Genomic DNA, 26,446 nt, shown 5'->3' with positions numbered 1-26,446 from the left:
TGCTAAGCCCCGCCCCCCCCAGCTTGCCACGTCTCCCTATTGGCCCCCGCTCCCCTCTAAGCCCCGCCCCCTCCCTTTACCTCTCCTTATTCAAGCCCCGCCCCCCCTCCTCCTATTGGCCAACCCTCCCCCCTTTAGCCCCGCCCACCCCACTTCCGGCCCCCTCCCCCTTCCCTTCCCCTTCATAAGCCCCTCCCCTTTCCCTCCGCTAAGCCCCGCCCCCTTTCCAACATGGCGGCCGCTCTGCTGCTCCTCTTCCTTTGCTGCGCCTCCCCCCCCCCCGCCGCTTCCTTCCGGCCCGAGGTGAGCGATGACGTCACCGGCGTGACGTCATCAGAACCCCCTCCCCCTCCCCTACCCGAGGACCCCCCTGTACCGCCCCCCCCCCCCCCCCCCGTTACCTCATTAACAGCCCATTAATTAACTGCCCCCCCCTAATTAACTCTATGGGGCCTCAATTAACTCTATGGGGCCTTAATTAACTCTATGGGGCCCCATAGATTCTGCCCCATAGATCCATTCTGCCCCATAGATTCTGCCCCATAGATTCATTCTGCCCCATAGATTCCTTCTGCCCCATAGATTCCGCCCCATAGATTCTGCCCCATAGATTCCTCCTGCCCCATATATTCTGCCCCATAGATTCTGCCCCATAGATTCTGCCCCATAGATTCTGCCCCATAGATCTGCCCCATAGAATCCTTCTGCCCCATAGATTCTGCCCCATAGATTTTGCCCCATAGATTCTGCTCCATAGATCCCTTCTGCCCCATAGATCTGCCCCATAGATCCATTCAGCCCCATAGATTCTGCCCCATAGATTCTGCCCCATAGATCTGCCCCATAGAATCCTTCTGCCCCATATATTCTGCCCCATAGATCTGCCCCATAGAATCCTTCTGCCCCATAGATTCTGCCCCATAGATTTTGCCCCATAGATTCTGCTCCATAGATCCCTTCTGCCCCATAGATCTGCCCCATAGATCCATTCAGCCCCATAGATTCTGCCCCATAGATTCTGCCCCATAGATCTGCCCCATAGAATCCTTCTGCCCCATATATTCTGCCCCATAGATTCTGCCCCATAGATTCATTCTGCCCCATAGATTCTGCCCCATAGATTCTTCCCCATAGATCCCTTCTGCCCCATGGATTCTGCCCCATAGATCTGCCCCATAGATGATTCAGCCCATAGATTCTGCCCCATAGATCCCTTCTGCCCCATAGATCTGCCCCATAGATCCCTTCTGCCCCATAGATTCTGCCCCATAGATCCCTTCTGCCCCATAGATTCTGCCCCATAGATTCTGCCCCATAGATTCTGTCCCATAGATTCTGCCCCATAGATTCCTTCTGCCCCATAGATTCTGCCCCATAGATTCTGCCCCATAGATCCCTTCTGCCCCATAGATCCCTTCTGCCCCATAGATTCTGCCCCATAGATTCTGTCCCATAGATTCTGTCCCATAGATTCTGCCCCATAGATTCCTTCTGCCCCATAGATTCTGCCCCATAGATTCTGCCCCATAGATGATTCAGCCCCATAGATTCTGCCCCATAGATCCATTCCGCCCCATAGATTCTGCCCCATAGATCCCTTCTGCCCCATAGATCTGCCCCATAGATTCTGCCCCATAGATTCATCCCCATAGATCCCTTCTGCCCCATAGATCCCTTCTGCCCCATAGATTCTGCCCCATAGATCCATTCTGCCCCATAGATTCATTCTGCCCCATAGATTCTGCCCCATAGATTCTGCCCCATAGATTCCGCCCCATAGATCCATTCTGTCCCCCCCTCTTCCCCCCCCCCCCCCCTTCAGGTCACGTGACTCATCACGCGCCCCCACAGCGTCACCGGCCCGAAATAAACCAAAATGGGCCCAAAAACAACAAAGGGGGGGAGGGACCCATAGGGAACCATAGAGACCCCATAGAGACACATAGAGACCCCATAGACCCCATTAAACCCCAGAGGGACCCATAGGGACCCATAGGGACCCATAGAGACACATAGAGACCCATAGGGACCCATAGGGACCCCATAGAGAACCTATAGGGCCCCATATGAACCCATAGAGAACCATAGAGACCCATAGAGACCCCATAGACCCCATATACCCCCCCATAGGCCCCATATACCCCCCCATAGGCCCCATATACCACCCCGTAGGACCCCATAGCCCCCATATAACACCCCATAGGACCCCATAGGCCCCATATACCCCCCCATAGGCCCCATACACCCCCCCATAGCCCCCATATACCCCCCCATAGGTCCCATATAACACCCCATAGCCCCCATATAATACCCCATAGGCCCCATATACCACCCCATAGGACTCCATATAACACCCCATAGCCCCCATATACCTCCCCGTAGCCCCCATATAACACCCCATAGGCCCCATATAACACCCCATAGGACCCCATAGCCCCCATATAACACCCCATAGGACCCCATAGGCCCCATATAACACCCCATAGGACCCCATAGCCCCCATATAACACCCCATAGGACCCCATAGGCCCCATATAACACCCCATAGGCCCCATATAACACCCCATAGGACCCCATAGGCCCCATATAACACCCCATAGGCCCCATATAACACCCCATAGGACCCCATAGGCCCCATATACCCCCCCATAGCCCCCATATACCCCCCCATAGGCCCCATATACCACCCCATAGGCCCCATATAACACCCCATAGGCCCCATATAACACCCCATAGGCCCCATATACCCCCCCATAGGCCACATATAACACCCCATAGGACCCCATAGGCCCCATATACCCTCCCATAGGCCCCATATAACACCCCATAGGACCCCATAGCCCCCATATAACACCCCATAGGCCCCATATAACACCCCATAGCCCCCATATACCCCCCCATAGGCCCCATATAACACCCCATAGGCCCCATAGGCCCCATATAACACCCCATAGGCCCCATATACCCCCCCATAGGCCCCATATACCACCCCATAGGCCCCATATACTACCCCATAGGACCCCATAGCCCCCATATAACACCCCATAGGACCCCATAGCCCCCATATAACACCCCATAGGCCCCATATACCACCTCATAGGCCCCATATAACACCCCATAGGCCCCATATAACACCCCATAGGACCCCATAGGCCCCATATAACACCCCATAGCCCCCATATAACACCCCATAGGACCCCATAGGCCCCATATACCCCCCCATAGCCCCCATATACCCCCTCATAGGCCCCATATACCCCCCCAAGCCCCCATATAACACCCCATAGGCCCCATATACCCCCCCATAGGCCCCATATAACACCCCATAGGACCCCATAGGCCCCATATAACACCTCATAGGACCCCATAGCCCCATATAACACCCCATAGGACCCCATAGCCCCCATATAACACCCCATAGGACCCCATAGGCCCCATATACCCCCCCATAGGCCCCATATAACACCCCATAGGCCCCATATAACACCCCATAGGCCCCATATACCCCCCCATAGCCCCCATATACCCCCCCATAACCCCCATATACCACCCCATAGGCCCCATATACCACCCCATAGGACCCCATAGGCCCCATATAACACCCCATAGGACCCCATAGGCCCAATATAATACCCCATAGGCCCCATATACCACCCCATAGGACCCCATAGCCCCCATATAACACCCTATAGGACCCCATATGCTCCATATAACACCCCATATAACACCCCCATATAACACCCCATATAACACACCATAGGACCCCATAGGCCCCATATAACACCCCATAGGCCCCATATACCCCCCCATAGGCCCCATATAACACCTCATAGGACCCCATAGGCCCCATATAACACCCCATAGGCCCCATATACCCCCCCATAGACCCCATATACCCCCCCATAGGCCCCATATACCCCCCCATAGGCCCCATATACCCCCCCATAGCCCACATATACCCCCCCATAGGCCCCATATACCCCCCCATAGGACCCCATAGGCCCCATATAACACCCATAGGCCCCATATACCCCCCCATAGACCCCATATACCCCCCCATAGTCCCCATATAACACCCCATAGCCCCCATATACCCCCCCATAGGCCCCATAGGCCCCATATACCCCCCCATAGACCCCATATATCCCCCCATAGGCCCCATATACCCCCCCATAGGCCCCATATAACACCCCATAGGACCCCATAGGCCCCATATAACACCTCATAGGACCCCATAGGCCCCATATAACACCCCATAGGACCCCATAGGCCCCATATACCACCCCATAGGACACCATAGGCCCCATATACCCCCCCATAGTCCCCATATAACACCCCATAGCCCCCATATACCCCCCCATAGACCCCATATATCCCCCCATAGGCCCCATATACCCCCCCATAGGCCCCATATAACACCCCATAGCCCCCATATACCCCCCCATAGGCCCCATAGGCCCCATATACCCCCCCATAGTCCCCATATAACACCCCATAGCCCCCATATACCCCCCCATAGGCCCCATAGGCCCCATATACCCCCCCATAGACCCCATATATCCCCCCATAGGCCCCATATACCCCCCCATAGGCCCCATATAACACCCCATAGGACCCCATAGGCCCCATATAACACCTCATAGGACCCCATAGGCCCCATATAACACCCCATAGGACCCCATAGGCCCCATATACCACCCCATAGGACACCATAGGCCCCATATACCCCCCCATAGTCCCCATATAACACCCCATAGCCCCCATATACCCCCCCATAGACCCCATATATCCCCCCATAGGCCCCATATACCCCCCATAGGCCCCATATAACACCCCATAGCCCCCATATACCCCCCCATAGGCCCCATAGGCCCCATATACCCCCCCATAGTCCCCATATAACACCCCATAGCCCCCATATACCCCCCCATAGGCCCCATAGGCCCCATATACCCCCCCATAGACCCCATATATCCCCCCATAGGCCCCATATACCCCCCCATAGGCCCCATATAACACCCCATAGGACCCCATAGGCCCCATATAACACCTCATAGGACCCCATAGGCCCCATATAACACCCCATAGGACCCCATAGGCCCCATATACCACCCCATAGGACACCATAGGCCCCATATACCCCCCCATAGTCCCCATATAACACCCCATAGCCCCCATATACCCCCCCATAGACCCCATATATCCCCCCATAGGCCCCATATACCCCCCCATAGGCCCCATATAACACCCCATAGCCCCCATATACCCCCCCATAGGCCCCATAGGCCCCATATACCCCCCCATAGACCCCATATATCCCCCCATAGGCCCCATATACCCCCCCATAGGCCCCATATAACACCCCATAGGACCCCATAGCCCCCATATAACACCCCATAGGACCCCATAGGCCCCATATACCCCCCCATAGGCCCCATATACCACCCCATAGGACCCCATAGGCCCCATATAACACCCCATAGGACCCCATAGCCCCCATATACCCCCTATAGGCCCCACATACCCCCCCATAGTCCCCATATACCCCCCCATAGGCCCCATATAACACCCCATAACCCCCATATAACACCCCATAGACCCCATATAACACCCCATAGGACCCCATAGGCCCCATATAACACCCCATAGGACCCCATAGGACCCCATATACCGCCCTATCCCCTGTCCTATCCCCCCCCTCCAGGCCTGGTTGCAGCAATACGGCTATTTACCGCCCGGCGATCTCCGATCCCACCCGCCATCTTCGGCTCATTCCGTCTCTTCGGCTCTGGCCGCCATGCAGCGTTTCTATGGTCTGCGCGTGACCGGAAGAGCCGACCCGGAAACCATCAGGTGAGGAGAGAAACGAACAGCGCCCCCTAGCGGCCTAGTCCTCCAACGCCGCCTCCCATAGGAGTGAATGGGGGTGGGGGGTAATAGAGAAGCATTGAACAGCGCCCCCTAGCGGCCTAGTCCTCCAACGCCGCCTCCCATAGAACTAAATGGGGGTGGGGGGGTAATAGGGAAGCATTGAACAGCGCCCCCTAGCGGCCTAGTCCTCCAACGCCGCCTCCCATAGAACTAAATGGGGGTGGGGGGGTAATAGAGAAGCATTGAACAGCGCCCCCTAGCGGCCTAGTCCTCCAACGCCGCCTCCCATAGAACTAAATGGGGGTGGGGGGTAATAGAGAAGCATTGAACAGCGCCCCCTAGCGGCCTAGTCCTCCAACGCCGCCTCCCATAGAACTGAATGGGGGTGGGGGGTAATAGGGAAGCGTTGAACAGCGCCCCCTAGCGGCCTAGTCCTCCAACGCCGCCTCCCATAGAACTAAATGGGGGTGGGGGGGTAATAGGGAAGCATTGAACAGCGCCCCCTAGCGGCCTAGTCCTCCAACGCCGCCTCCCATAGAACTAAATGGGGGTGGGGGGGTAATAGAGAAGCATTGAACAGCGCCCCCTAGCGGCCTAGTCCTCCAACGCCGCCTCCCATAGAACTAAATGGGGGTGGGGGGTAATAGAGAAGCATTGAACAGCGCCCCCTAGCGGCCTAGTCCTCCAACGCCGCCTCCCATAGAACTAAATGGGGGTGGGGGGTAATAGAGAAGCATTGAACAGCGCCCCCTAGCGGCCTAGTCCTCCAACGCCGCCTCCCATAGAACTGAATGGGGGTGGGGGGTAATAGGGAAGCGTTGAACAGCGCCCCCTAGCGGCCTAGTCCTCCAACGCCGCCTCCCATAGAACTAAATGGGGGTGGGGGGGTAATAGGGAAGCATTGAACAGCGCCCCCTAGCGGCCTAGTCCTCCAACGCCGCCTCCCATAGAACTAAATGGGGGTGGGGGGTAATAGAGAAGCATTGAACAGCGCCCCCTAGCGGCCTAGTCCTCCAACGCCGCCTCCCATAGAACTAAATGGGGGTGGGGGGTAATAGAGAAGCGTTGAACAGCGCCCCCTAGAGGCCTAGTCCTCCAACGCCGCCTCCCATAGGAGTGAATGGGGGTGGGGGGTATTAGGGAAGCATTGAACAGCGCCCCCTAGCGGCCTAGTCCTCCAACGCGGCCTCCCATAGGACTAAATGGGGGTGGGGGGTAATAGAGAAGCATTGAACAGCGCCCCCTAGCGGCCTAGTCCTCCAACGCCGCCTCCCATAGGAGTGAATGGGGGTGGGGGGTAATAGAGAAGCATTGAACAGCGCCCCCTAGCGGCCTAGTCCTCCAACGCCGCCTCCCATAGGAGTGAATGGGGGTGGGGGGTAATAGAGAAGCATTGAACAGCGCCCCCTAGCGGCCTAGTCCTCCAACGCCGCCTCCCATAGAACTGAATGGGGGTGGGGGGTAATAGAGAAGCGTTGAACAGCGCCCCCTAGCGGCCTAGTCCTCCAACGCCGCCTCCCATAGGAGTGAATGGGGGTGGGGGGTAATAGAGAAGCATTGAACAGCGCCCCCTAGCGGCCTAGTCCTCCAACGCCGCCTCCCATAGAACTAAATGGGGGTGGGGGGTAATAGGGAAGCATTGAACAGCGCCCCCTAGCGGCCTAGTCCTCCAAGCCCACCCATACTCCCCCATAGACACCCCATATCCCCCCATATCCCCCCATATCCCCCCATAGACACCCCGTATCCCCCCATAGAGCCCCATAGACACCCCATATCCCCATATATCCCCCCATATCCCCCCATAGACACCCCGTATCCCCCCATAGAGCCCCATAGACACCCCATATCCCCATATATCCCCCCATATACCCCAATAGACACCCCGTATCCCCCATAGACACCCCATAGACACTTCATATCCCCCCCATATCCCCCCATAGAGCCCCCTAGACACCCCATATCCCCCCATAGAGCCCCATAGACACCCCATAGCGCCCCATAGATGCCGCATAGAGTCCCATAGAGCCCCATAGAGCTTCATAGACACCCCATATACCCCATATCCTTCTATATCCCCCCATATTCCCCCATAGACACCCCATATCCCCCCATATCCCCCCATAGACACCCCATATCCCCCCATATCCCCCTATAACCCCTCATATCCCCCATATCCCCCCATAGACAGCCCATATCCCCACATAGACACCCCATAGACACTTCATATCCCCCCATATCCCCCCATATCCCCCCATAGACACCCCATATCCCCCCATATCCCCCCTAAACACCCCATATCCCCCCACAGAGCCCCATAGACACCCCATATCCCCCCATAGACACCCCATATCCCCCATTACACCCCCATATTTCCCCATAGACACCCCATATCCCCCCATATCCCCCCATAGACACCCCATATCCCCCCATAGACACCCCATATCCCCCATTACACCCCCATATTTCCCCATAGACACCCCATATCCCCCCTTACACCCCTATATCCCCCCCGTATAACCCCCCCTTTCTGTCCTATAGGGCCATGAAAAGACCCCGTTGTGGGGTCCCGGATCGTTTTGGGGCCGAAGTGAAAGCCAACGTCAGGAGGAGACGCTACGCCATCCAGGGATCCAAATGGGAACAAAGGGACATCACCTTCTGGTGGGGCAACATGGGGGGAGATGGGGGTCTATGGGGGGGGATATGGGGGGATATGGGGGGATATGGGGTCTATGAGGGGGGATATGGGGGGTTATGGGGTGTCTATGGGGGGATATGGGGGGATATGGGGCTCTATGGGGGGATATGGGGTGTATATGGGGGGATATGGGGTGTCTATGGGGGGATATGGGGGGATATGGGGTGTCTATGGGGGGAGATGGGGGGATATGGGGGGTTATGGGGTGTCTATGGAGGGATATGGGGGGATATGGGGGGATATGGGGGGATATGGGGGGATATGGGGCTCTATGGGGGGATATGGGGTGTATATGGGGGGATATGGGGTGTCTATGGGGGGATATGGGGTGTCTATGGGGGGATATGGGGTGTCTATGGGGTGTCTATGGGGGGAGATGGGGGGATATGGGGGGTTATGGGGGGATATGGGGGGATATGGGGGGATATTGAGTGTATATGGGGGGATATGGGGGGATATGGGGCTCTATGGGGGGATATGGGGTGTCTAGGGTGGATATGGGGTGTCCATGGGGTGTCTATGGGGGGATATGGGGGGATATGGGGGGTTATGGGGTGTCTATGGGGGGATATGGGGGAAATGGGTTGTCTATGGGGGGATATGGGGGGATATGGGGGGTCTAATGGGGGGATATGGGGGTGTAAGGAGGAAATATGGGGTGTCTATGGGGAGATATGGGGTGTCTTTGTGGTATATGGGGGGATATGGGGAGATACAGAGGGATATGGGGTGTCTATGGGGTGATATAGGGGGATATGGGGGGATATGGAGGTCTAGGGGGGGACATGGGGGTTATGGGGGGGTATGGGGGGATATGGGATGTCTATGGAGGGGTATACCCCCCATAACCCCATATAGGGTCTCTATGGGGCTCCTATACCCCCCATAACCCCATATAGGGTCTCTATGGGGCTCCCATACCCCCATATAGGGTCTCTATGGGGCTCCATCCCCCTTTGACCCCTATTTCCCCCCATAGCATCCAGAATCACACCCCCATACCCCCATATAGGATCTCTATGGGGCTCCATTGACCCCATATGGGGTCTCTATGGGGCTCCCATACCCCCATATAGGGTCTCTATGGGGCTCCATTGACCCCATATAGGGTCTCTATGGGGCTCCATTGACGCCATATAGGGTCTCTATGGGGCTCCCATACCCCCATATAGGGTCTCTATGGGGCTCCTATACCCCCCATAACCCCATATGGGGGTCTCTATGGGGCTCCTATACCCCCAATAACCCCCCATAACCCCATATAGGGTCTCTATGGGGCTCCATCCCCCCCTGACCCCCTATTTCCCCCCATAGCATCCAGAATCACACCCCCATAACCCCCTATAGGGTCTCTATGGGGCTCCTATACCCCCCATAACCCCATATGGGGTCTCTATGGGGCTCCTATAGCCCCCCTAGCCCCATATGGGGTCTCTATGGGGCTCCTATACCCCCCATAACCCCATATAGGGTCTCTATGGGGCTCCTATTACCCCAATAACCCCCTATTTCCCCCCATATAGGGTCTCTATGGGGCTCCTATACCCCCCATAACCCCCTATAGGGTCTCTATGGGGCTCCTATACCCCCCATACCCCCATATAGGGTCTTTATGGGGCTCCTATACCCCCATTTAGGGTCTCTATGGGGCTCCCATAACCCCATATAGGGTCTCTATGGGGCTCCATTGACCCCATATAGGGTCTCTATGGGGCTCCATTGACCCCATATAGGGTCTCTATGGGGCTCCATTGACCCCATATGGGGTCTCTATGGGGCTCCCATACCCCCATATAGGGTCTCTATGGGGCTCCCATAACCCCATATAGGGTCTCTATGGGGCTCCATCCCCCCATAACCCCCTATTTCCCCCCATAGCATCCAGAATCACACCCCCATACCCCCATATAGGGGCTCTATGGGGCTCCCATACCCCCATATAGGGTCTCTATGGGGCTCCATTGACGCCATATAGGGTCTCTATGGGGCTCCCATACCCCCATATAGGGTCTCTATGGGGCTCCATCCCCCCCATAACCCCCTATTTCCCCCCATAGCATCCAGAATCACACCCCCAAAGTGGGCGAAGCCGCCACCCGTTCTTCCATCCTTCGCGCATTCGGGGTCTGGGCTTCCGTCACCCCATTGAACTTCCGGGAAGTACTTCCTACTTCCTCCCCACCCGCCGACATCGTCCTCTTCTTCGCCGAGGGTTTCCATGGCGACAGTTCCCCCTTCGATGGCGAGGGGGGTTTCTTGGCCCACGCTTACTTCCCCGGGCCCCACATTGGAGGGGACACTCACTTCGATGGGGCAGAGCCATGGACGGCAAGGAATGATGACTTAACAGGTACGTGTGGGACCCATAGAGAGCCATTGGGAACCATTGGGACCCATAGAGAGCCATTGGACCCATTGGGACCCATAGAGAGCCATTGGGACCCATAGAGCCCATTGGGACCCATTGGGACCCATAGAGAGCCATTGGACCCATTGGGACCCATAGAGAGCCATTGGGACCCATAGAGCCCATTGGGACCCATTGGGACCCATAGAGAGCCATTGGACCCATTGGGACCCATAGAGAGCCATTGGGACCCATAGAGCCCATTGGGACCCATAGAGAGCCATTGGACCCATTGGGACCCATAGAGCCCATTGGGACCCATTGGGACCCATAGAGAGCCATTGGACCCATTGGGACCCATAGAGAGCCATTGGGACCCATAGAGCCCCACATCAGGGGGGTTTCTTGGCCCACGCTTACTTCCCCGGGCCCCACATTGGAGGGGACACTCACTTCGATGGGGCAGAGCCATGGACGGCAAGGAATGATGACTTAACAGGTACGTGTGGGACCCATAGAGAGCCACTGGGACCCATAGAGTCCATTGGGACCCATAGAGAGCTATTGGGACCCATAGAGCCCATTGGGACCCATAGAGAGCCATTGGGACCCATTGGGACCCATAGAGACCCATTAGACCCATTGGGACCTATAGAGACCCATAGAGAGCCATTGGGACCCATAGAGAGCCATTGGGACCCATAGAGAGCCATTGGACCCATTGGGACCCATAGAGCCCATTGGGACCCATAGAGCCCATTGGGACCCGTAGAGACCCATTGGGACCCATAGAGCCCATTGGGACCCATAGAGTCCATTGGGACCAATTGGGACCCATAGAGAGCCACTGGGACCCATAGAGAGCCATTGGACCCATTGGGACCCATAGAGCCCATTGGGACCCATAGAGAGCCATTGGACCCATTGGGACCCATAGAGAGCCATTGGACCCATTGGGACCCATAGAGACCCATAGAGCCCATTGGGACCCACAGAGAGCCATTGGGACCCATAGAGCCCCACATCAGGGGGGTTTCCTGGCCCACGCTTACTTCCCCGGGCCCCACATTGGAGGGGACACTCACTTCGATGGGGCAGAGCCATGGACGGCAAGGAATGATGACTTAACAGGTACGTGTGGGACCCATTGGGACCCATAGAGAGCCATTGGGACCCATAGACAGCCATTGGGACCCATAGAGACCATTGGGAACCATTGGGACCCATAGAGAGCCATTGGGACCCATAGAGACCCATTGGGACCCATAGAGAGCTATTGGGACCCATAGAGCCCCACATCAGGGGGGTTTCCTGGCCCACGCTTACTTCCCCGGGCCCCACATTGGAGGGGACACGCACTTCGATGGGGCAGAGCCATGGACGGCAAGGAATGATGACTTAACAGGTACGTGTGGGACCCATAGAGAGCCACTGGGACCCATAGAGCCCATTGGGACCCATAGAGAGCCATTGGGACCCATTGGGACCCATAGAGACCCATTAGACCCATTGGGACCTATAGAGACCCATAGAGAGCCATTGGGACCCATAGAGAGCCATTGGGACCCATAGAGAGCCATTGGACCCATTGGGACCCATAGAGCCCATTGGGACCCATAGAGCCCATTGGGACCCGTAGAGACCCATTGGGACCCATAGAGCCCATTGGGACCCATAGAGTCCATTGGGACCAATTGGGACCCATAGAGAGCCACTGGGACCCATAGAGAGCCATTGGACCCATTGGGACCCATAGAGCCCATTGGGACCCATAGAGAGCCATTGGACCCATTGGGACCCATAGAGAGCCATTGGACCCATTGGGACCCATAGAGACCCATAGAGCCCATTGGGACCCACAGAGAGCCATTGGGACCCATAGAGCCCCACATCAGGGGGGTTTCCTGGCCCACGCTTACTTCCCCGGGCCCCACATTGGAGGGGACACTCACTTCGATGGGGCAGAGCCATGGACGGCAAGGAATGATGACTTAACAGGTACGTGTGGGACCCATAGAGAGCCACTGGGACCCATAGAGTCCATTGGGACCCATAGAGAGCTATTGGGACCCATAGAGCCCATTGGGACCCATAGAGAGCCATTGGGACCCATTGGGACCCATAGAGACCCATTAGACCCATTGGGACCTATAGAGACCCATAGAGAGCCATTGGGACCCATAGAGAGCCATTGGGACCCATAGAGAGCCATTGGACCCATTGGGACCCATAGAGCCCATTGGGACCCATAGAGCCCATTGGGACCCGTAGAGACCCATTGGGACCCATAGAGCCCATTGGGACCCATAGAGTCCATTGGGACCAATTGGGACCCATAGAGAGCCACTGGGACCCATAGAGAGCCATTGGACCCATTGGGACCCATAGAGCCCATTGGGACCCATAGAGAGCCATTGGACCCATTGGGACCCATAGAGAGCCATTGGACCCATTGGGACCCATAGAGACCCATAGAGCCCATTGGGACCCACAGAGAGCCATTGGGACCCATAGAGCCCCACATCAGGGGGGTTTCCTGGCCCACGCTTACTTCCCCGGGCCCCACATTGGAGGGGACACTCACTTCGATGGGGCAGAGCCATGGACGGCAAGGAATGATGACTTAACAGGTACGTGTGGGACCCATTGGGACCCATAGAGAGCCATTGGGACCCATAGACAGCCATTGGGACCCATAGAGACCATTGGGAACCATTGGGACCCATAGAGAGCCATTGGGACCCATAGAGACCCATTGGGACCCATAGAGAGCTATTGGGACCCATAGAGCCCCACATCAGGGGGGTTTCCTGGCCCACGCTTACTTCCCCGGGCCCCACATTGGAGGGGACACGCACTTCGATGGGGCAGAGCCATGGACGGCAAGGAATGATGACTTAACAGGTACGTGTGGGACCCATAGAGAGCCACTGGGACCCATAGAGCCCATTGGGACCCATAGAGAGCCATTGGACCCATTGGGACCCATAGAGAGCCATTGGGACCCATAGAGCCCATTGGGACCCATTGGGACCCATAGAGAGCCATTGGACCCATTGGGACCCATAGAGAGCCATTGGAACCCATAGAGCCCATTGGGACCAATAGAGAGCCATTGGACCCATTGGGACCCATAGAGCCCATTGGGACCCATTGGGACCCATAGAGAGCCATTGGACCCATTGGGACCCATAGAGACCCATTAGACCCATTGGGACCTATAGAGACCCATAGAGAGCCATTGGGACCCATAGAGAGCCATTGGGACCCATAGAGAGCCATTGGACCCATTGGGACCCATAGAGCCCATTGGGACCCATAGAGCCCATTGGGACCCGTAGAGACCCATTGGGACCCATAGAGCCCATTGGGACCCATAGAGTCCATTGGGACCAATTGGGACCCATAGAGAGCCACTGGGACCCATAGAGAGCCATTGGACCCATTGGGACCCATAGAGCCCATTGGGACCCATAGAGCCCATTGGGACCCATAGAGAGCCATTGGACCCATTGGGACCCATAGAGCCCATTGGGACCCATAGAGCCCACTGGGACCCATAGAGAGCCATTGGACCCATTGGGACCCATAGAGCCCATTGGGACCCATAGAGTCTATTGGGACCCATAGAGTGCCATTGGGACCCATAGAGAGCCATTGGACCCATTGGGACCCATAGAGACCCATTGGGACCCATAGAGCCCATTGGGACCCATAGAGAGCCATTGGACCCATTGGGACCCATAGAGAGCCATTGGGACCCATAGAGCCCATTGGGACCCATAGAGAGCCATTGGACCCATTGGGACCCATAGAGCCCATTGGGACCCATTGGGACCCATAGAGAGCCATTGGACCCATTGGGACCCATAGAGCCCATTGGGACCCATAGAGCCCCACATCAGGGGGGTTTCCTGGCCCACGCTTACTTCCCCGGGCCCCACATTGGAGGGGACACTCACTTCGATGGGGCAGAGCCATGGACGGCAAGGAATGATGACTTAACAGGTACGTGTGGGACCCATTGGGACCCATAGAGAGCCATTGGGACCCATAGAGAGCCATTGGGACCCATAGACAGCCATTGGGACCCATAGAGAGCCATTGGGAACCATTGGGACCCATAGAGACCCATTAGACCCATTGGGACCTATAGAGACCCATAGAGAGCCATTGGGACCCATAGAGCCCATTGGGACCCATAGAGACCCATTGGGACCCATAGAGCCCATTGGGACCCATAGAGACCCATTGGGACCCATAGAGAGCCATTGGGACCCATAGAGACCCATTGGGACCCATAGAGCCCATTGGGACCCATAGAGTCCATTGGGACCAATAGAGCCCATTGGGACCCATAGAGACCCATTGGGACCCATAGAGAGCCATTGGGACCCATAGAGACCCATTGGGACCCATAGAGCCCATTGGGACCCATAGAGTCCATTGGGACCAATAGAGAGCCATTGGACCCATTGGGACCCATTGGGACCCATAGAGCCCATTGGGACCCATTGGGACCCATTGGGACCCATAGAGAGCCATTGGGACCCATAGAGCCCCACATCAGGGGGGTTTCCTGGCCCACGCTTACTTCCCCGGGCCCCACATTGGAGGGGACACGCACTTCGATGGGGCAGAGCCATGGACGGCAAGGAATGATGACTTAACAGGTACGTGTGGGACCCATTGGGACCCATAGAGAGCCATTGGGACCCATTGGGACCCATAGAGAGCCATTGGACCCATTGGGACCCATAGAGTCCATTGGGACCCATTGGGACCCATAGAGAGCCATTGGACCCATTGGGACTCATAGAGAGCCATTGGGACCCATAGAGCCCATTGGGACCCATTGGGACCCATAGAGAGCCATTGGACCCATTGGGACCCATAGAGAGCCATTGGAACCCATAGAGCCCATTGGGACCCATAGAGAGCCATTGGACCCATTGGGACCCATAGAGCCCATTGGGACCCATTGGGACCCATAGAGAGCCATTGGACCCATTGGGACCCATAGAGAGCCATTGGACCCATAGAGACCCATTGGACCCATTGGGACCCATAGAGACCCATTAGACCCATTGGGACCCATAGAGAGCCATTGGGACCCATAGAGTCCATCGGGACCCATAGAGACCCATTGGGACCCATTGGGACCCATAGAGACCCATTGGGACCCATAGAGCCCATTGGGACCCATAGAGAGCCATTGGGACCCATTGGGACCCATAGAGCCCATTGGGAACCATTGGGACCCATAGAGCCTATTGGGACCCATAGAGAGCCATTGGACCCATTGGGACCCATAGAGTCCATTGGGACCCATAGAGCCCATTGGGACCCATAGAGACCCATTGGGACCCATAGAGACCCATTGGGACCCATAGAGAGCCATTGGACCCATTAGGACCCATAGAGACCCATAGGGACCCATAGAGACCCATTGGGACCCATAGGGTCCCATAGAGATCCATAGAGACCCATTGACCCCCATTGACTTTCACTGCCCCCCATTGACTCCCATTGCCCCCCATTGACTCCCACTGCCCCCCATTGACCCCCATTGCCCCCCATTTACCCCCATTGACTCCCACTGCCCCCCATTGACCCCCATTGCCCCCCATTGCCCCCCATTCACCCCCATTGACTCCCATTGACCCCCATTGCCCCCCATCGCCCCCCATTGACCCCCATTGACCCCCATTGCCCCCCATTGCCCCCCATTGACCCCCATTGCCCCCCATTGCCCCCCATCGCCCCCCATTGCCCCCCATTGACCCCCATCGCCCCCCACTGCCCCCCATTGACCCCCATCGCCCCCCACTGCCCCCCATTGACCCCCATCGCCCCCCATCGCCACCCATTGACTCCCATTGACTCCCATTGACCCTCATTGCCCTTCATTGACCCCCATCGCCCCCCATTGACCCCCATTGACCCCCATCGCCTCCGATTGACTCCCATAGACTCCCACTGCCCCCCATTGCCCCCCATTGCCCCCCATTGCCCCCCATTGAACCCATCGCCCCCATCGCCTCCCATTGACCCCCATTGACCCCCATTGACTCCCATTGCCCCCCATTGCCCCCCATTGACTCCCATTGACCCCCATTGACCCCCATTGACTCCCATCGCCCCCCATTGACCCCCATTGACTCCCATTGCCCCCCATTGACTCCCATTGACCCCCATTGACCCCCATTGACCCCATTGACTCCCATTGACCCCCACTGACTCCCATTGACTCCCACTGCCCCCCATTGACCCCCATTGACCCCCATTGCCCCCCATTGAACCCATTGACCCCCATTGACTCCAATTAACTCCCATTGACTCCCACTGCCCCCCATTGACTCCCATTGCCCCCCATTGAACCCATTGACTCCCACTGCCCCCCATTGACCCCCATTGACTCCCATCGCCCCCCACTGCCCCCCATTGCCCCTCATTGACCCCCATTGACTCCCACTGCCCCCCATTGCCCCCCATTGCCCCCCATTGACTCCCATTGACCCCCATCGCCCCCCATTGCCCCCCATTGCCCCCCATTGACTCCCATTGACCCCCATCGCCCCCCATCGCCCCCCATTGACCCCCATTGCCCCCATAGGTCACGACCTGTTCCTGGTTGCCCTCCATGAGCTGGGTCACGCCCTGGGGTTGGAGCACTCCAGTGACCCCTCCGCCGTCATGGCGCCCTTCTACCAATGGATGGACACCAACGACTTCGTCCTGCCCGACGACGACCGGCGCGGCATCCAACAGCTCTACGGTACCGCCCCATAGCGACCCATAGAGACCCATAGGGACCCATAGAGACCCATAGGGACCCATAGAGACCCATAGAGACCCATAGAGACCCATAGGGACCCATAGAGACCCATAGAGACCCATAGGGACCCCATAGAGACCCATAGAGACCCACAGAGAGCCCATAGAGACCCACAGCGACCCACTGGGACCCATAGAGACCCATAGAGACCCCATAGAGACACATAGGGACCCATAGGGACCCATAGAGACCCATAGAGACACATAGGAACCCATAGAGACCCATAGAGACCCATAGAGATCCATAGAGACCCATAGGGACCCATAGAGACCCATAGCGACCCATAGAGACCCATAGAGACCCAATGGAACCCATAGAGACCCATAGGAACCCATAGAGATCCATAGAGACCCATAGGGACTCATAGAGACCCATAGCGACCCATAGAGACCCATAGAGACCCATAGGAACCCATAGAGACCCATAGAGACCCATAGGAACCCATAGAGACCTGTAGAGACCCATAGAGATCCATAGAGACCCATAGAGACCCATAGGGACCCATAGAGACCCATAGAGACCCATAGAGACCCATAGGAACCCATAGAGACCTGTAGAGACCCATAGAGATCCATAGAGACCCATAGAGACCCATAGGGACCCCATAGAGACCCATAGAGACCCACAGAGAGCCCATAGAGACCCACAGCGACCCACTGGGACCCATAGAGACCCATAGAGACCCCATAGAGACACATAGGGACCCATAGGGACCCATAGAGACCCATAGAGACACATAGGAACCCATAGAGACCCATAGAGACCCATAGAGATCCATAGAGACCCATAGGGACCCATAGAGACCCATAGCGACCCATAGAGACCCATAGAGACCCATAGGAACCCATAGAGACCCATAGGAACCCATAGAGATCCATAGAGACCCATAGGGACTCATAGAGACCCATAGCGACCCATAGAGACCCATAGAGACCCATAGGAACCCATAGAGACCCATAGAGACCCATAGGAACCCATAGAGACCTGTAGAGACCCATAGAGATCCATAGAGACCCATAGAGACCCATAGGGACCCATAGAGACCCATAGAGACCCATAGAGAGCCATAGCGACCCATAGAGAGCCAGAGACCCATAGAGACCCGTATCACCCATATCCCCCCATATCCCCCCATAGACACCCTATAGAGCCCCATATCACCCCATATCCCCCTGTATCCCCCCATAAACACCCCATATCCCGCCATAGACACCCCATATCCCCCCATAGACACCCCATATCCCCCCATAGACACCCTATAGAGCCCCATATCACCCCATATCCCCCTGTATCCCCCCATAGACAACCCCATATCCCCCCATAACCCCCATAGACACCCCATATCCCCCATATCCCCCCATAGACACCCCACATCCCCCCATATCCCCCCATAGACACTCCATATCCCCCCATAGACACCCTATAGAGCCCCATATCACCCCATATCCCCCTGTATCCCCCCATATCACCCCATATCCCCCCATAACCCCCCATAGACACCCCATATCCCCCCATAACCCCCCATAGACACCCCATACCCCCCCATACCCCCCCACATCTCCCCATATCACCCCATCTATTCCCCCCTCCCCCCCCAATTCCTATAGGGCTGGGTCCCAGCGTTCCCCCCTTGGACCCCCGTGGCACTGTGCCCCCCTTGGACCCCGATCGCCCCCCCCACGGCCCCCCATATGGCCCCCATATCTGCAATGGGGGCTTCGACACCATCGCTGTGCTCAGGGGGGAGATGTTCATCTTTAAGGTGAGTATAGGGGGGGGATATGGGGGGATATGGGGCTCTACGGGTCTCTATGGGTCCCTATGGGTTTCTATGGGTCCCTATGGGTCTCTCTGTGGGTCTCTATGGGGTCTCTATGGGTCTCTATGGGTCTCTATGGGGTCTCTATGGGTCTCTGTGTGTCTCTGTGGGTCTCTATGGGTCTCTATGGGGTCCCTATGGGTCCCTATGGGTCTCTATGGGTCTCTATGGGGTCCCTATGGGTCCCTATGGGTCTCTATGGGTCTCTGTGAGTCTCTATGGGGTCTCTATGGGTCTCTGTGTGTCTCTGTGGGTCTCTATGGGGTCCCTATGGGTCTCTATGGGTCCCTATGTGTCTCTATGGGTCTCTATGGGGTCTCTATGGGGTCTCTATGGGTCCCTATGGGTCTCTATGGGGTCTCTATGGGGTCCCTATGGATCCCTATAAGTCCCTATGGGTCTCTATGGGTCTCTATGGGTCCCTTTGTATCTCTATGGGTCTCTATGGGTCTCTATGTGTCTCTATGGGTCTCTATGGGTCTCTATGGGGTCTCTATGGGTCCCTTTGTGTCTCTATGGGTCTCTATGGGTCTCTATGGGGTCTCTATGGGTCTCTGTGTGTCTCTATGGGTCTCTATGGGTCTCTATGGGTCCCTATGGATCCCTATAAGTCCCTATGGGTCTCTATGTGTCTCTATGGGTCTCTATGGGGTCTCTATGGGTCCCTATGGGTCTCTATGGGTCTCTATGGGTCTCTATGTGTCTCTATGGGTCCCTATGGGTCCCTATGTGTCTCTATGGGTCCCTATGAGTCTCTATGTGTCTCTATGGGTCTCTATGGGTCTCTACGGGTCTCTATGGGTCCCTATGGGTCTCTATGGGTCCCTATGGGGTCTCTGTGGGTCTCTATGGGGTCTCTATGGGGTCTCTATGGGTCCCTATGTGTCTCTATGGGGTCCCTATGGGTCTCTATGGGGTCTCTATGGGTCCCTATGGGTCTCTATGGGTCTCTATGGGTCTCTATGGGTCTCTATGGGTCCCTATGGGTCCCTATGTGTCTCTATGGGTCCCTATGGGTCCCTATGGGTCTCTATGGGTCGCTATGGGTCTCTATGGGTCTCTACGGGTCTCTATGGGTCCCTATGGGTCTCTATGGGTCCCTATGGGCCTCTATGGGTCTCTATGGGTCTCTATGGGTCTCTATGGGGTCTCTGTGGGTCTCTATGGGGTCTCTATGGGTCTCTATGGGTCTCTATGGGTCTCTATGTGTCTCTATGGGTCTCTATGGGTCTCTACGGGTCTCTATGGGTCCCTATGGGTCTCTATGGGTCCCTATGGGTCTCTATGGGTCTCTATGGGCCTCTATGGGTCTCTATGGGCTCTCTGTGGGTCTGTATGTGTCTCTATGTGTCTCTATGGGGTCTCTATGGGTCTCTATGGGGTCCCTATGGGTCTCTATGGGTCTCTATGGGTCCCTATGTGTCCCTATGGGTCTCTATTGGGTCTCCCTGTGTTCCTATTGGTCAGCGCCGTGTGCGTGCCGTCCAATAGGAGCGCTGGCTGTGGCGGGTTCGTGAGCGTCGTGTTCTGCCCGGATACCCGCTTCCTATTGGTCAGTTCTGGCCGGGGCTGCCCCACAACATCGACGCGGCCTATGAGAGGAAGGACGGCAAGTTCGTCTTCTTCAAAGGTCAGAGGTCAAAGGGCACGGGGTCACGGGGGGTCAGAGGTCACAGAGGGGTCAGAGGTCACAGAGGGTCACATGGTCATTTGGGGTCACGGGGTCATTTGGGGTCATGGGGTCATTTGGGGTCACGGGGTCATTTGGGGTCAACCCCCCTGGTCTATATGGGGTCAAGGGGGTCACGGGGGGGTCAGAGGTCATGGAAGGGTCACATGGGGTCATGGGGGTCAGAGGTCATGGGCGGGTCAGGGGGTCAAAGGTCACAGGGGTTCTTACTGGTCTGTACTGGTTCCAACTGGTTCCTACTGGTCCAAACCAGTTCTTACTGGTCCATACTGGTCCATACTGGTCCATACTGGTCCATACTGGTCCATACTGGTTTATACTGGTTCTTACTGGTTCCTACTGGTTGAAACTGGTCCAAACTGGTTCTTACTGGTCCAAACTGGTCCATACTGGTCCATACTGGTTCCTACTGTTTCAAATTGGTCCGTACTGTTTTATACTGGTCCGTACTGGTTCTTAATGGTCCGTACTGGTCCTTACTGGTCCATGCTGGTTCCTACTGGTCTGTACTGGTTCCTACTGTTTCAAACTGGTCCATACTGGTCCGTACTGGTCCGTACTGGTCCGTACTGTTTTATACTGTTCCGTACTGTTTTATACTGGTCCATACTGGTCCTTACTGGTCCATACTGGTCCATACTGGTCCGTACTGGTCCTTACTGGTCCGTACTGTTTTATACTGGTCCGTACTGTTTTATACTGGTCCATACTGGTCCATACTGGTTCCTACTGGTCCTTACTGGTCCATACTGGTCCATACTGGTCCGTACTGGTCCTTACTGGTCGGTACTGGTCCGTACTGGTTGCAGGCTCCCGCCATTGGCTGTTCTCGGAGGCCGCCCTTCAGCCCGGTTACCCTCGTCCCGTCCAGTCCCTGGGTTCGGGGCTGCCCGACCGGATGGACGCGGCCCTACAATGGCTGCCCAGCGGGGACACCTACTTCTTCCGGGGGGACAAGTGAGTGCTGGGACCCATAGGGGCCTTATAGGGGATATAGGGGCCTTATAGGGTCTATAGGGGCCTTATAGGGGCTATAGGGACCTGACATGGTCTATAGGGGCCTTATAGGGGCTATAGGGGCCTATGGGGGCTATAGGGGCCTATGGGGGCTATAGGGGCCTTATAGGGGCCTTATAGGGTCTATAGGGGCCTTATAGGGGCTATAGGGGCCTATGGGGTCTATAGGGGATATAGGGGCCTTATAGGGTCTATAGGGGCCTTATAGGGTCTATAGGGGCCTTATAGGGTCTATAGGGGCCTTATAGGCTCTATAGGGGCCTTATAGGAGCTATAGGGACCTTTATAGGAGCTAAAGGGGCCTTTATAGGGACCTGCCATGGTCTATAGGAGCCTTTATGGGGTCTATAGGGGCATTTATGGGGTCTATAGGGGCCTTTATAGGGTCTATAGAAGCCTTATAGGGGCTATAGGGGCCTTATAGGGGCTACAGGGGCCTTATAGGGGGTATAGAGGCCTTATGGGGGCTATAGCGCCTATGGGGGCTATAGGGGCCTATGGGGGCTATAGGGGCCTTATAGGGGCTATAGGGGCCTTATAGGGGCCATAGGGGCCTTATAGGGGCTATAGGGGCCTATGGGGGCTATAGGGTCTATAGGGGCCTTATGGGGGCTATAGGGGCCTTTATAGGGACCTGACAGGACCCTTGGGGGCCTGGCCCCATAGGTCTGCCCCATAAGGACCCCATAGAGACCCCATAGGGACTCCAGCCCCATAGATGTGCCCTATAGGGCCCTGACCCCATAAGGACCCCATAGAAACCCCATAGGGACCCCAGCCCCATAGAAGAGCCCTATAGGCCCCTGACCCCATAAGGACCCCATAGAAACCCCATAGGGACTCCAGCCCCATAGATGTGCCCTATAGACCCCTGACCCCATAAGGACCCCATAGAAACCTCATAGGGACCCCGGCCCCATAGAAGAGCCCTATAGGCCCCTGACCCCATAAGGACCCCATAGGGACCCCATAGGGACCCCGGCCCCATAGAAGAGCCCTATAGGCCCCTGACCCCATAAGGACCCCATAGGGACCCCATAGGAACCCCGGCCCCATAGAAGAGCCCTATAGGCCCCTGACCCCATAAGAACCCCATAGGGACCCCATAGGGACCCCATAGGGACTCTGGCCCCATAGAAGAGCCCTATAGGCCCCTGACCCCATAAGGACCCCATAGGGACCCCATAGGGACCCCGGCCCTATAGAAGTGCCCTATATGGCCCGGCCCCATAGCGCTGCCCTGCAGGTATTACCGGTTCAATGAGGACACCGGCTCCGTGGATCCCGATTACCCCAAAAGCATCTCGGTGTGGAACGGCGTCCCCGAATCCCCACAAGGGGCCTTTATGGGGTCGGATGACGGTAGGGGGGCGACTTATGGGGCTGGGGGGGGGGGGATATGGGGGGATATAGGGGGATATGGGGTGTCTATGGGGGGATATGGGGGGATATAGGGGGATATGGGGGGATATGGGGGGGTATTGGGGGATATGGGGGGATATAGGGGGATATGGGGTGTCTATGGGGGGATATAGGGGGATATGGGGGGATATGGGGGGATATGGGGTCATTATAGGGGGATATGGGGCTATTATAGGGGGATATGGGGGGATATAGGGGGATATGGGGGGACATGGGGGATGTAGGGGGATATGGGGTGTCTATGGGGGGATATAGGGGGATATGGGGTGTCTATAGGGGGATATGGGGCTATTATAGGGGGATATGGGGGGATATAGGGGGATATGGGGTGTCTATGGGGGGATATGGGGCCATTATGGGGGGATATGGGGGGATATAGGGGGATATGGGGTCATTATGGGGGGATATGGGGGGATATGGGGGGATATGGGGCCATTATAGGGGGATATGGGGGGATATAGGGGGATATGGGGCCATTATAGGGGGATATGGGGGGATATGGGGGGATATGGGGTCATTATGGGGGGATATGGGGGGATATGGGGCCATGATGGGGGGCTCTGGGGGTCCTATGGGGGCTCCGGGGGCTCTATGGGGTCCTATGGGGGGTTATGGGGTTGTGGGTCTGGACTGATGTTGTCTTCTTTTGACCCCTTTGACCCCATTAACCCCCCCCATGACCTCTAATGACCCCAAATGACCCCTATTGACCTCTAATGACCCCCATGACCTCTAATGACCCCTACTGCCTCCTAATGACCCCCTACTGACCCCAAATAACCCCCATGACCTCTAATGACCCCCATGACCCCTAATAACCCCTATTGACCTCTAATGACCCCCATGACCTCTAATGACCCCCATGGCCTCTAATGACCCCCATGACCTCTAATGACCCCATGACCTCTAATGACCTCCAATGACCTCTAATGACCCCTACTGCCTCCTAATGACCCCTAATAACCCCTATTGACCTCTAATGACCTCTAATGACCCCTACTGCCTCCTAATGAACCTAAATAACCCCTATTGACCTCTAATGACCCCCATGACCTCTAATGACCCCCATGACCTCTAATGACCCCCACTGCCTCCTAATGACCCCCTACTGACCCCAAATAACCCCCATGACCTCTAATGACCCCCATGACCCCTAATAACCCCTATTGACCTCTAATGATCTCCAATGACCTCTAATGACCCCAATGACCTCTAATGACCCCCATGACCTCTAATGACCCCCATGACCTCTAATGACCTCCAATGACCTCTAATGACCCCTACTGCCTCCTACTGACCCCAAATAACCCCCATGACCTCTAATGACCCCCATGATCTCTAATGACCCCCATGATCTCTAATGACCCCTAATAACCCCTATTGACCCCTAATGACCCCTAATAACCCCTATTGACCTCTAATGACCCCCATGACCTCTAATGACCCCTACTGCCTCCTAATGACCCCTACTGACCCCAAATAACCCCCATGACCTCTAATACCCCATGACCTCTAATGACCCCCATGACCTCTAATGACCCCCATGACCTCTAATGACCCCTACTGCCTCCTAATGACCCCCTACTGACCCCAAATAACCCCCATGACCTCTAATGACCCCCATGATCAATAATGACCCCTAATAACCCCTATTGACCCCTAATGACCCCTAATAACCCCTATTGACCTCTAATGACCTCTAATAACCCCTATTGACCTCTAATGACCCCTACTGCCTCCTAATGACCCCTACTGACCCCAAATAACCCCCATGACCTCTAATACCCCCATGACCTCTAATGACCCCCATGGCCTCTAATGACCCCTAATAACCCCTACTGACCTCTAATGACCCCCATGACCTCTAATGACCCCAATGACCCCATCTTGACCCCGTGACCCCCCCCCCCAAAAGCCTACACCTACTTTGTGAAGGGCTCCCGCTATTGGCAGTTCGACAACCGGCAGCTGCGCGTCACCCCGGGTTACCCCAAATCCCTGCTCCGTGATTGGCTGGGCTGCCCGGAGCCCCGCCCACCGCCACCTAAACCCCGCCCACCTCAGCCAGGCCCCGCCCCTTCCTCTCAACCGCCGGAAACAGGAAGTGAAACGGAAGTGATCGTCATCGAAGTGGGCGGGGAAGGGGCGGGGCTTGGAGCCGTGGCCACGCCCCTCGCCTTAGTGGGCGGAGCCGGCGCCCTATTGGCTGCTTTGCTTTGGTTCCGCCGACGGGGGGCGCCAAAGAAGCTCCTCCGTTGTCAGAGATCCCTCCTCACCAGGGTCTAAGCCACGCCCACAAGGCACAGGCCACGCCCACAAACCCCGTAGGCCACGCCCATTACCCACAAGCCACGCCCACTCTTGCCCCTCCCCCTCCAAACGTGATTGGTGGACTATGGGGCCATGCCAACCAATCGCAGGCCACGCCCACCACCTTTCTAAGCCACGCCCACAAAGGCACAGGCCACGCCCACCACCCCACAGGCCACGCCCACCACCCGCAAGCCACGCCCACTCCTGCCCCTCCCCCTCCAAACGTGATTGGTGGGCTATGGGGCCATGCCAACCAATCGCAGGCCACGCCCACCACCCCATAAGCCACGCCCACCACCCTCAGGCCACGCCCACAACCCCTAAGCCACGCCCACTCTTGCCCCCTCCCCCTCCAAACGTCATTGGTGGACAATGGGGCCATGCCAACCAATCGCAGGCCACGCCCACCAGGCACAGGCCACGCCCAC

General features: G+C 56.5%; 1 protein-coding gene and 1 long non-coding RNA gene across 2 annotated transcripts; one reads left to right on the top strand and one right to left on the bottom strand.

Moving 5' to 3' along the window:
* Window positions 1-175: 175 nt before the first annotated feature.
* On the top strand, window positions 176-26,446 carry MMP14 (matrix metallopeptidase 14). Its single transcript, XM_072360699.1, has 10 exons — window positions 176-303; window positions 5,705-5,853; window positions 8,413-8,535; window positions 10,630-10,922; window positions 17,536-17,697; window positions 19,365-19,519; window positions 21,068-21,206; window positions 22,076-22,223; window positions 23,530-23,645; window positions 25,621-26,446. The coding sequence occupies exons 1-10, from the start codon at window positions 232-234 to the stop codon at window positions 25,989-25,991; spliced, it is 1,728 nt and encodes a 575-aa protein (XP_072216800.1). The 5' UTR covers window positions 176-231; the 3' UTR covers window positions 25,992-26,446.
* On the bottom strand, window positions 24,392-25,063 carry LOC140264793 (uncharacterized). The gene is made up of 3 exons (XR_011906106.1): window positions 24,877-25,063; window positions 24,610-24,777; window positions 24,392-24,553 (listed from the first exon to the last, which is right to left on the bottom strand). It is a non-coding gene; the product is annotated as an uncharacterized lncRNA (long non-coding RNA).

This window comes from Excalfactoria chinensis, unplaced genomic scaffold (assembly GCF_039878825.1).
Source record: "Excalfactoria chinensis isolate bCotChi1 unplaced genomic scaffold, bCotChi1.hap2 Scaffold_1030, whole genome shotgun sequence".
In the NCBI taxonomy this organism is placed as follows: Eukaryota; Metazoa; Chordata; class Aves; order Galliformes; family Phasianidae; genus Excalfactoria; species Excalfactoria chinensis.
Note: the sequence above shows the minus strand (reverse complement) of the source record. Positions and strands in the feature narration are given on the sequence as shown.